The sequence below is a fragment of the Cynocephalus volans genome, chromosome 4, assembly GCF_027409185.1.
Source record: "Cynocephalus volans isolate mCynVol1 chromosome 4, mCynVol1.pri, whole genome shotgun sequence".
Taxonomy (NCBI): Eukaryota; Metazoa; Chordata; class Mammalia; order Dermoptera; family Cynocephalidae; genus Cynocephalus; species Cynocephalus volans.
In genome coordinates this window covers 135,024,345-135,037,299 of record NC_084463.1, presented here as the reverse complement: position 1 = coordinate 135,037,299, position 12,955 = coordinate 135,024,345, and the positions used below count along the sequence as shown (strand labels likewise).

At 36.9% G+C, this 12,955-nt stretch overlaps 1 protein-coding gene across 9 annotated transcripts in view; it reads right to left on the bottom strand.

The window, feature by feature from the left end:
- IFTAP (intraflagellar transport associated protein) overlaps positions 1 to 12,955 on the bottom strand; it is a 62,339-nt gene that overhangs the window by 26,428 nt on the left and 22,956 nt on the right. For all 9 annotated transcript variants that reach the window (XM_063095424.1, XM_063095425.1, XM_063095418.1 and 6 more), the window contains one exon: positions 59 to 216. In XM_063095424.1, coding sequence (XP_062951494.1) covers positions 59 to 216 — 158 coding nt within the window. The remainder of the gene's footprint in view (positions 1 to 58; positions 217 to 12,955) is intronic.

Below are 12,955 nucleotides of genomic sequence, written 5' to 3'. Positions count from 1 at the left end.
ATTCATGAAGAATGCTTTTTTCCCTCAGACTATTTCTATAAATGTGCCACAGTGTTACCTGTTCTTTTTCCGAACATTGTGATGAAGTATGAAGAAAGATGGTTTTATTTCTAAGACAACGGTCATTAGATTCATTTTTATGAGTAAATTTTGCTGAAGTTAATATGTTTCCTGAAGAATTGGTTCCAAATGCTCCCATTTTGGTCACATCATCCTCTGAAATGATAAGTCATATAGTATTAGAAAATATCCACCATACTACCATTCTGGTTTGTGTTTATTGAGAAACTTTCACAAAAAAAAAAAAAAAAAAAAAAAAGACTACTTTTCAAAGAACTCTGCAAACTGAATGCTTGAGGCATTAACCACTCTTCAAAAAGTTATTTCTAAAAATGCACAGAAAGATAACAATATTTTATTCAACAATCAACAAATATTTGAGTGCCTGCTATGTTCTTAGCCATTGTTAAAAGGTTAATATAGTATTTGCAAGTCTCTCAGATATTACCTATCCCATGCTTTTCTAAATTTGAGGATTTTTTTTCCTTATATGGAAACAATGTATAAATTTTAGAAAATTTGTAAGAGAAAAATGTGACAACCACTCATAATCCTACCTGCCAGAAAACCCACAACAAAATTTTTATAGTAGCTATCTTTTTAATCTTTTTTGTGCATCCACGTGCTTCTAAATATCAAAATAGAATCATACTGTACATAATGTATTATAACTCAGCTTGCCAGCAAATTTTCTTTTCATGGTACTGAGTATTCCTCTATGTAATTTTAATAACTATAGAAAACTCCATTATATAAATCTAAAATAGTTTATTTAACTAATTCTTGACTTATTATAATTATTTAAAATTATAAACAATAAATACCTTTCTACTAATTTCATGCACATTCTTAATTATCTCCTTAGGCTAACAAAAGAGTCTAAGATTCATCCTAAATTAAGACTAAATTAAGATTAAATTAAAATTATGATATCGTGATGCCATTAACAGAATTGTGGGGAAAAATAAAATGAAATGAATTTGGTAAGAGATAATGAATCTAGCTTTGGCCATGTTGCATTTGAGGTGCCAATGGAAATCATCGTGGAAATGACCCAAAGGCAGCTGCAAATGTAGGCTAAAATGTGGGAGAGATATATCACACCTTAAGTTAACATCTGATTGTGAGGTAATGGTTTAAGCCATAAAATTACTTTTAATATTAGTAGTAACAATTAAAATTATTAAGAGTTAACATTCATTGAGTATCAGAAACCCTTATTAGCATCTCATGAATCATCTCATTTAAGCCTCACAACACCCCTAGAGGTAGATACTGTTACTATCCCCACTTTATAGATAAGAAAACCAAGGCCGACAGTGAGATTAAGTAACCTGTTCAAGGTTACAGAGCTGTTAAATAGCACAGTGGAGACCTGAACCCAGGCCTTCTGACTGTAGAACCTATCCTCCTAATCACTGTTCTTTGCTACTTAGAAAAAAATATAGCAAATAAAGAAACTAGAAGAAGAAAAAAGAAAGGAGACAAAGAAGAAAAGCTTACAATAGTCACAGAAGAACTTAAAGTGCAGAGTACATTCTAAAACTGGAAATTGCTTGCTGTAAATGACAATGGCAAATACAAGAATCTATGTCAATGATCACTAGAAGAGTGATAAAGGAATTCAAAAGTCAAGTGAAAGAAGTTGTTGAGTTGGGGAATCGTGTTCCATTTCCTTAGTAAACTCCACCATAAAAATGTTCCAGAGGCACAGACTGTTTAATCTGTGGGCTCTTTAGGCAGGTTTTTAACTGAAGAGGTTATGAGATAGCCTAATCCATCAAAGTGGTCATGTTTGTTTCTCTTGAGCTGTCAGTTACACGACATCAAAATCAGTGAGATTCATGTTGTAGCAATGATCACAGCCTGGTGCAAGTCCAGTTGGAATCCCTTGTTTGCTTACAAATACCCCGTCATTGGTAGAATTAAGACTTGTGGAGGTATCTTCAGGACATTAACACAGAAATACCATCAGGGAACAGAGATAAGGTGACCTAGTCTACAATACATCATTAATAAGTCAGGGAAGAAAAACACAAATACTGAATGCATCACTTTCTCTTCAAAAAGGTCATATCCATAAAAAACGCAAACTCAGGCCAGCTCTCTACTACTGCCTACTGCACCAGTGCTAATAACTCCTAAAGAGCTACTACAGGGAGAAGTGGTCCCTGCCTTTTGCCTAAACAAATCCTTAGAACCTTTGGTGTGAAATACCAGTCTTGGCTGCTGGGAGTGGAGGGACTAGGGAGAGGGGTTACTGAGTAAGGTATTTCGAGGGTTGCTAAGAAGACTGCTGGGGTAACCAGCACTATGAAGGATCAGATAAGTGAGGAAGAAATGGTCTTAGGACTCACTCTCCCCAACTTCTTCCTCTTTTATAGCCACAAAGATGTCCTGCATCAGACCCAGGGCAACAATAAGTAGTGGTAGCAAGACAGAGCAAGATAGGCAGAGAGATGCTTGGAAACAGGAGTTAAGTGAGAATGAAAGGGTTTCTCAAACTTTATCAAAGTTAGAAGGGAAAAAGACTTCCTGCAGCTACCACCATTCCTCAGTGCATTGTTCTAATAAGAGGCAGAATGTTTCAGTTCTCCCTCCTTACCCTTTAAGTCAAGCACAACCTGAATCTAGTACTGACTAAGAAAATCCTATGTACCCAGCTCAGCATTATTGTAATAGTCTATTGACTTAAGTTCTTGAAAAGCACAGTGATGTCTGAAGATATCAGATGTTCTACAAGAACAAGTTCTATTTGCTCTAATATCACTCGATGTACTTTATCATTTTCAATAAAACACCCAGGTTACTTCACAGGTAACCAGATAAAGCTCCTTCGAAATAAAAAGCAAAATACAATGAAGTCCCAGCTTCTGACGCTGATGTTGAACAATTATCGGGGTCTCAGATCTAACAAAAATCCTTGTCCACTCTTAAAATGCCCTCCCTTTGTAAACATAAAGTTTTCATTTTTTAAAATGCCAGAAGATGAAGAAAAGAACTTGATCCCTCTCTGATTAAACCCACAGTTTAAAGCTCCTTTCCAAACTTCGAAATTAGTTTCACAAGCATACATACTATATCCCTCCAAAGACCCAGAAGTGCTTCTTATAAAGGCTTTTAAATTTTTTTAAACCTGCAAATAATAAGTCTTTTGGCACAATGAGATAGGAAAAAGGTTATTTTTCAGTATAATAATGTCAGAATGGCAGATGTTGGCACAGCCCAGGACCCGAAGTGGCCAAAAGCCTGGTTAGAGAGCCAGAGCTACTTCCCAGAGCTATCCTGGTGGCGATCCAATCGTGCCACCCGAGCATTCGTCTCTTCTTCTGTTTCTGTTTTTCATCAGAGTCCTTACCACCTTTTCATCTCATCCCCAAAGTTTCTTGCTTTGAAATAAGTGTCAGACATAATACAGTTTAGAAATCAAACAGCAAAATTTCAGAGAACAAGTAGGTTATTGAGACCTGAAAGAATGTTTCCTTGGGCATTTCTGAGTCAAAACTTCAATACAGATGAGACAAAAGTTTTTTTCTTCAGATTTTTAGAGGTTTCATTATTCTGAAGCAACATGTTTTAGTCCGTTTTGTGTTGCTATAACAGAAATACCTGAGACTGGGTAATTTATAAAGGAAAGAGGTGTATTTGGCTTATGATTCTGGGACAGCTGCATCTGGCATGGGCCTCAGGCTGCTTCTACTCATGGTGGGAAAGTGGCAGGCAGCTGGCAGGTACAAGCAGATCACATGGCAAGAGGAAGCAAGAGAGACAGAGAAGGTGCCAGGGTCTTTTTTAAGCAACGAGCTCTCGCGGGAACTAATCGAGTGAGAATTCACTCATTAATCCCCTCCCCCAGGGAGAGCATTAATCCATTCATGAGGGATCTGCCCCCATGACTCAATTAGTTTCCAACATTGCCACATTAGAGATCAAATTTCCACGAGTTTTGGAGGGGACAACACATCCAAACTCCATCACAATGGAACTTCAATTTCATTTTTATACTAGTCAAGCTTCCAACAGATCACCCTTACAAGGCCCCCACTACACCTATCGTGTCTAATTTCAGACCAGAGAAAAAGGTTACCCTCCTTGAAAAGGTTAAAACTTTTGATGCCTTGATCAATTAGACACTCACTACATATTGGTCATAAATCTTCCAGATAAAAATGATTGTTTTTGGAGAATTCAATTTTTGGAAGAAACGTTTTCAAAAATTCAGTTTCATCCAAACAAAAGACAGACTATGTCTGTGTGCTAAGAAGTATTATCACATTCGTGGTAGAGGTTTCACAGATCAGCACAACCAACATGATAATTCATGACCAAATCCTGCCAGCAACCTTGGAGAGTCTGTTCTTCTGCACTATAGTCAATAGCAATATAAATCAAGAGCACGTTCTCAGTCACGATGAGATATTGAATATATTGCTAGAAGGAAAGAAAACTTCACGAGGGGAGAATTCTGTGCAACACTGGGCAATTGCAAAAAAGCCTTCTACAAAGAGAATAGGGGATAAGCAATCATGCTTATAACAAGGCTGGGTACTTTGAAAGTCAGGGGGTGATTTTCATATTATACTTCTTGCCTAAAGCAATGTTTCTCTGGACAATAATATTTGCTCTTGATTTGTCCAGTCAAACTACTTCATTCCACTGCTTCTTGGTCACATGCTCCTTGGTATCTTGGACTCCCCTGGAGCAATAGTCATTAGGACTAAATAAGCAATTTAAAAACCAATCAATCATAAATCAGAATAAATCCAAAGAAGCTAAATTCAGCAGGTGAATGTTTTGTCTAAATTCCCTTTGCAGTGCTCTGAATTCCAACTGTTTTATGTTCTTCATTTGAAAGGGCACAGGGAGGAGAGGATTACCTCAGCCTGACTGGTCAGGAATAATTGTGCTTTCCCCGAAGTTGAATGATAATTGACTCATTATTCACAGTCATAGCCATCAACCTGACAGGGCACAAATGCACAACCCTGGCCTGGAAAAATGTGAGGGACACAATAGCAGTAGGTTGAAATTTCTGAAATGTCCAGCATTAGGCACTTACAGAGACAAAAATGTCAAAAGAGGGTAACATCGCTGGAAGATTATTTTCAGGAAGAAAATGTGTGCAACGGTTGAGTTATACAGCTCATTTAATCTAAAATTTATATTCTGGGAATCAACTATGTGCAAAGTGACAAAGATGGGTAAGACCCAGTCACTACCCTTACAAAGCTGACAAACTAAGAAGTTAAGTCGTGTATGCAAACCACCAAAATACAAGGTATCTATGGTAGATGATATAAAGGAGGTACAAAGTCAGAGAATGGATGGGGTATATTTGGAGGGCTTGACAAAAACTGTATTTGAGCTAGGTCCTGGAAAGTCACAATCAGAGCAGTGCTCTAAGGAGGTGAAATGGATAGAATTCAGCAGAGTGGTTCAGGCACTAGAGACAGAAAGTACAGAGCAACAGTAGTAATCCAGGTGAGAAGTAAAGGGAACCGCAGCTATGATGGGAGTGATAAGAACAGAAGCGATTTAGAAAAGAAAAAAAGAACTTACAAAGTAAGTTTTTTTGTGTGTGTTTCAAGAACAGAAATAAAGACACTTATTTCCAACTGGTTGTTTTCTCCCTCTAGATATCACGGAATATTCACCTTATCTTTCCACTGCAGTTTGGACCATTCTTTTATGTTTAATTTGGCATGCCCTAGATAACTTTTTTTCTTTTTTAACAATCTCCGTGGCGGTGGAAGTGGATAATACAGCATACTTGCAACCAGTCAAGTGGATTACAGTTAGTTGCAGAGAGGCCACACGTATCTACCCATAAGATGAACTTACCTCCCCAAATGATTTAGTCCAGGCCACAGAAGGAGGTGGCCCAGGGTGGAAGAAGATGCAGCATATGTGACCACAGCTTCCTGTAGCTCCAGAATCCCTAACAGGGTGATAGCTGCCGGCAACATGTCTACACAAGGTAGAATCTATTGCACCCAAGAAGTTCATTTGTATTTGCGCCACGATCCTTTTCTACTTAAAACTCATAAGTCTATGCACAATTGATTTATTTTCTTAATAGGAAATATTTACAAACAAGCAGGACGCTCCTAGTTCTTGAGCCAAACCCAGACACAAGGCCACACATTCCTCTGGTGAAGGACCCAGTGCAAGAATCTAAGTATCCACCTCTCCACAGCTCTATTGAGATATAATTTACATACCATAAAATTCACTCATTTTTAAGTGTACTACAATTCAATGATTTATAGTAAATAATCAGAGCTGTATGACCATCACCACAAATCAATTTTTAGAACATTTCTGTCTCCCCAAATAGGTGCCTGGTGCCCACGTGCAGTTGTTATTCCCTGCTCCTACCCCCAACTACAGGCAACCACTAATCTACTTTCCATTGCTCTATATTTGTCTTTTCTAGATATTCCATATAAATGGTATCATATGATAGGTGGTCTTTAGCACCTGACTCCTTTCACTTAGCATAACATTACTGAGGTTCCTCCATGCTGTGGTATATATTAGTATTCCCTCTTTTTTATTGTCAAATAATATTTCACTGTATGAATAAGACCACATTTTATTTTTTCATTCACCAGTTGATGGACGTTTAGATTGTTTCCACATTTTTACCCCCTTGATTATAATATTTAGTTTGATTCGAGGACAATCAACGTTAATTCTATTCCATGCAGTGCCACAACATGATGAAAACAAACCAAAGGATAACTGTAGAGTTTCAGCTTCTCTCCATGCCCAGACAATGGAAGAAATGCATGTGTTCACTGTGGCTAAATACAACTATCACTTTATCTCCTCAGTATTCTCACAGACATAGCATCAGGCCAGTCTCTCAGGGCCCTGTTTTCTTCATATTTATATGAAGTCATCTGAAATTACCTTTCTAAATTGTTCGTAGCCTATCTTTTCATACTAAAATGTAAGCCAAAGGAGAGCGGGTCCTCACCATCAAGAACTCACTCACAGTTCCTGTAAGGTAAAATACTCATTCTACGCTCCAAAGGACACATAACAATTAGAACTGGAACGTAGATTGATACTCAACCCTTTAACCGGCAAGTTCTGCACCGAGTATTCACTCTGTGCTTAACACCAGTCTTCCAGCCTAGAAGAGGAGTTTAGAAAGTTAGATGACATGGCCTCTGCCTATAAAAAACATACAATCTATTCCCTTAAAACTTTTACTCACTCAGAGGCATAACATTTTGCATATCATCAAGCTAGCATTTCCATATCTGAGAATTTGTCCAAAAGAAATAATCAAGTATGTGGACAAAGATTTTACTACAAAGCCAAAAATGTCTAATCTATTCCCTTGAAAATTTTAACTCAATCAAGGCCACACACTTTTGCATATTTTTGAACCAGCACTTCCATGTGTAAAAATGTATCCAAAGGCCATAAACACGAAGGGTGCAAAAAAATAAAAAAATAAAAGCCAAAATCCTTATAAGGACCTAGAAGGCTATCAGTACCTGGTCTGCCCCACTTCCATGCCCTTGACCTCAGCTCCCTCTTTCCTTACCTTTGCTCAGGCTACTCCAGCCACAGTGGCCTCTTCACTGCTCCTGAACCAGACCAGCCACTGCTGTTACCAGGCTTCTGCACCAGCTGTTCCCTGGGCCTCAGATATCTGCAGGCTTAACTCCCTCATCTTCTTCCCATCTGTATCTTTCCAGGGAGGCCTAACCAGATCACCCTACATAAAACTGCAACCCTCAACCCTCCTGCCGGCACACATGAGCCCCTATACGCTATTCTGTGTTTTTTTCTGTCCCAGAGCAATTACTATCTTCTAACAGATATTTTTCTTATTTATTATATTTATTTCTTATTGTCTGTTACCCCTTCTAGAATGCAAATTCTCTGAAGGCAATGATCTTTGTCTACTTTGTTCACTTATGTGAATAGCACTTAGCACATAGTGTACAATAAACATTTATTGAATAAATTGAAAATAATTCAAATGTCCAACAAAAAGAGGATGGTTAAATAAATTATGGCATATTCGTACAACTGATTACTATGCAGTCATCAAAAACAGTGTTAAATAATAATATTAATTGCCATGGGAAGATCATAATATAATATTATGTGAAAAAGCAAGTTACAAAAAGAGTATGTATAGTATAATCCCACTTTTATAAAATAATTATAATAAATCTGCTGAATATATGAATGAATGAAAATACTAGGTTAAGCCCTTACTATTTATAAACCAAGTGCTATAAATATAAATAAATAAGTATATGAGTATACATGTACAAGTGTGTGTTTTAAATATATGTAATTGTTTAATCCTAATAACAAGTCTATGAGGTAGAAGTTATTATATCCATTTTACAGATGTTAAAACTGAAGCTCAGAGATGTTAAGTAATTTTCCCAAGGCCACCTAGTTAGCAGCAGAGCTGAATCAAATCCTGGTTGTCTCCAACTCCTGTGTTCTTAACTAGTAATTGCATACATATGTACATATTAATAAACAGAAAAATTCAGAAAGGATGCATACACCCATGATTTATCTCTAAGACAAAATATTATTGTTTTATTACTTAATTGATTATAGGTTTGCCTACATAGAAGAGACACCTAAAGTAACAATAGCTTAAACAAGATGAAAGTTTATTTCTCTCTCATGTGACGGTATAGATATAGACAATCCAGGGTGAATATGATTGTTCTTTTCCACACTCATCTCAGAGCCTAGGCTCCTTTTATCATTCTACTAGTCTGCCATCCCCAGGGCACCACCCTTCTCTGCATGGTCCAGGATGGCACACCACCACACCCTTGTTCCAAGCAAAAGGATGAAGAAAGGAAAAAAGAACGCACATACATCACTTCTCTGCTATTAGTTAAGGCATGATTTAAGCTACTATATCAAGGAAACACCAAAATAGAGCAGCTCAAACAATAATTTTATTTCTCTGTCATGTAACAGTTTAGGGCACATGGGTAGGCTCTGATTAACTTGATGATCCAGGGATCCAAGCTGGTGGCATGCTCTGCCATCCTCAGCACATGGATTCCATGTATGGGTCTAAGGGAGTTGCTCTAATGATTGCCAACTTTTAGCCAGGGAGAAAAGGTTAAAAAGAATCCAGGGCACGTGACTTAAGGATATGACCCATCAGTTGCACCTAACAGTTCCCCTCACATCTCCCTGACACAAACTTCGTCAAATGGCTATACCCAGCTGCAAGAGAGACCGGGAAATGTAATCTTTATTCTAGGTGGCCATAGAGTAGCTAAAAATTCTACTGCTATAGAAAGAGTGTGTTTTTTATTTTGCTGTATGTGTGTGGCCTCTGGGTATTTTCTAATTTTTCTACCATAAACAAAAAAAATTTAAAAACAAGCTTATTTTTTGGTTTAGATGAAAAGCATTTTCTCCAACCAAGCTCCTTCTCAATCTAGGGAGAATATTTATATGCATTTTCTTCCTTCTTAAAAACTCTTTCTTCGAATTAATGGAGAAGGAAAAATATTATATATAAATATATAATATTTTAGATTTTTATATTGTAAGTCAAATTCTTTTAATATTTTTGATGTCCTCTTTTAAATCATAAATAGTTAGCCTAATCATAAAACTCTACTCTTGAGTAAGCCTTTAAAACTTACCAGGTGCCCTCATGTATGAAATACATGAAAAGGTATGAGAAAAAGTATGAGAAGCAGCAAAATTATTGGAGGGGCATTTCCTAGAAGTACAGGCAACAAGATGCCTCCACAGTTTGTGTGGTCTTGTTTTCTTGAGTGTGCACTCACTTGCTAATAGCAAAATACTCACAAAGTACACAGTTCTTCTGGCAAGAATAGACAGAAGTGTAAAGGTCATTTCTCTCTAATGCAGTAGCTTTGGCCTACAGACACATGCACTATAATCCTTCAGACTTGGGGCAGATGCATGCTGAACCAAAGCCCACCCTAAAATTCTGGAAACTATTATATCTTAGCCTCTATGTCAGAGATCTGCAAGATCACAGTAAAATTATTCCTATAACCTGTCACTTTTTCACAGTCAAAATGTCTTTTAAATAATATAAAATGGTGACATAAAAGTCATATTTAAATTAAAATCATCATTCTTACCCTTTGGGGAGGAGGGCTGTCACAATTTCATGAAAGCTGTAGACCTTATTCCTGGAATGCAGTATATACAAAAGAGAGCACAGAATTTTGAGTAATTCATATGTCTCCCTAAACCTCTCCTCAATCTCATTTAGGGCTTATTTTTCAAAGCTGGTCTGAAAGTCAAGGTTCCTGGGCTGCACTCTAGAACCACCGAATCAGAATTTGGGGACAGATCCCTGAGAATCTGCATTTTAATAAGCATCTCCCAGGTGATTTTTACATATTCATAAGGTAGGATTCCCAAGTAAAAATTTCATAAAGTAGAATCTAAAAATTGATAATTAAAAAGAAGAATCTGATACCTTATCTTTGTCAAAGCATGTAAATACCCTGGCTGATCGTTATGTGTAGACATGTATTTAGTCCATCCACCAGAGGCCAGTGTAGGATAATTCCCTGAAATGTGTAGTCTTACACTACACAATATACCCTATACATATATACTATACACTATAAACTACATACAGTAGATTTTAACTACTTCAAGGAATAGAGTGTGAACAACTAACCAGACAATATTTTACATTTTTTTATACTGTAGATTCAAGATTTCTTTAATATTTAACCTTGATGTTTCTCTTTTATAACATAAATAGTCCTCCTAATCATAAAACTTTACATTTGAGTCTTTAAAACTTATCCAGTACTTTCACCTATATTTCATCTGATTCTCACTGCAACCATATGAGACATACCAAGCAAGAAGAATTATCCCTGGTTTACAGATTCAGAGAGTAAGTGGCAGGCCTGTGGTCTGAAGGAATTAGCATATGCCTGCACTAGTGCCCAGGTCTTCTGAATCCAAAGATGGAACAGTACCCTTTCCATTACACTAGCACTGCCCACAACAAAATGAGAAATAAAGATAAGGTATCGATTCTTCTTTTTAATTATAAGGGTAGTACAGTAAGCTGTGGAGTATGCATAAAGCAAGTTACTTCACAGGGCCTGGTTTTCCAAAGCCTTGCAGTTTCAAATATTGACCTTGCAAATGACAGGAAATTTTCCCCAGGCTATAGTCTCTGTTGTAAGATAAGGAATTGTAACACAGCAAGGTTGCTGGCTCAAAGACAGACAGGTTACTGATTGATATGTAAAGATACTGGGAAATTGCTGCAAGAAGAGAATATTTGCTAAAATCAAGCTTTTGTTAGTGGATTGACTTAACTTCTTGAAAATTGCATTACAGAATGTCACCTTACTGAATGTTACCAGCTTCTACTGTTAAACTTGTTAAACTGTACTTAGAAAAAACCTCACCTATGTTCTCTTCCTGTAACTTCTTGGTCTGGAGAATAAATGCAGGAAGAGAACCCCAATTCGTGGTTAATTTCCCAAATGGAAGGAATGCCTCTTTCTTGAGGGTTCTGGGAGATTAACCCCTTTTTCTGGGCTTCTCACTGCTCAGAAGAGATGGGCTTTGAGTAATCTTTGGCAGCTCCATCACCCAGGGGAAAAGGGGTGACAAATCCGTGGGAGACAAAGCAACAGTAAGTTCTTCATAAAATGAAATATCTTCAACCCAGAAGATTTTCTTTCACTCTGAGATCATGCCCTTCTGCCTACCTGCACAAAGGCACATCTACTTAAGACAATCTCTTTAACTCACCTAGATTGGAGAAAGTTACAGGGAGTAATTTTTCCCTTCTTCTTTACAAATACTTCTTATGAGTTTGCAAACTTTCTGAGGTTAAATAACATCTTTTGTAAATATGTATAATAATCAAGGACTCAAATATGGAATTAGGGCAGTTCAAGAGTAGACTTAAATTATACATGTCTTTCACATTCTCTCATTTTTTCAGGTAATTCCAAGACAGCCCTCATTTTTTTTAAAAAAAGGAAAAAAAAGGCTTGAAGTCAAAAAAGAAGAAAAAACAAAAACAGTCTGAAAATCCACCATTCTGATCATTCTTATTGCTCTTTTCTTAACTCATAGAGTGTTTATTCAATCTAAAACTGAGACCCCAAAACCAAAGGAAATATTCTGGATATTACTTTAGGAGCACTATGCAGAGTAGTTAATATTGCCTTACGAATCAACCTTTAACTATACAATCTATAAACATATATATTTTGCTATTTGGCCTTCACACATCTAGAGCATTTAGGAATCACGTGGTCCTTTATAAAAAGATAGCAATAAATGAAAACAATACATCAGCCAGTAAGTTTTTTTAGAGCAGGGACTCTGTTTCTTTCATCTTTGTATTCCCAGATTCTAGCTGAATGCCTAAAACACAGCAGGAATAATAAATATTGAAATGACCTCAATATTAGCAAGAACTGTATTGACACTATAATTAGTGATTAAACCTAATACTCAGAATTAGGTGACTGGCTACAATCCCTTTTCTCGAATCAGTGGCTCTTACACTACAAAATCTAATGCAAGGCAATCTAAATCAGGAAAACAGATGAAAATGGTATCTCTTCCCTGTGCTAAGAGAGCAATGGGCTGCAAGAAGAGTGAGCTGACTGGTGTCACTTGTCTATCTCATCTGGAATAAATCCAAGCAGGAAAAAAAAGACACTAAAAATCACTCACTAGACAGATCATGGTTTGATTTTCACATAAGATGCAGGTTTGGTTAAAATAAAGTTTCCTGTTTGTATCCCTTTGGGTTTAGCTGACCATTTCAAAGAAAATATTATTGTTCCATGGCTGACCAAACATTATGCTAAAACCATTAAGATTTGAATACATGCCCATTCAATTG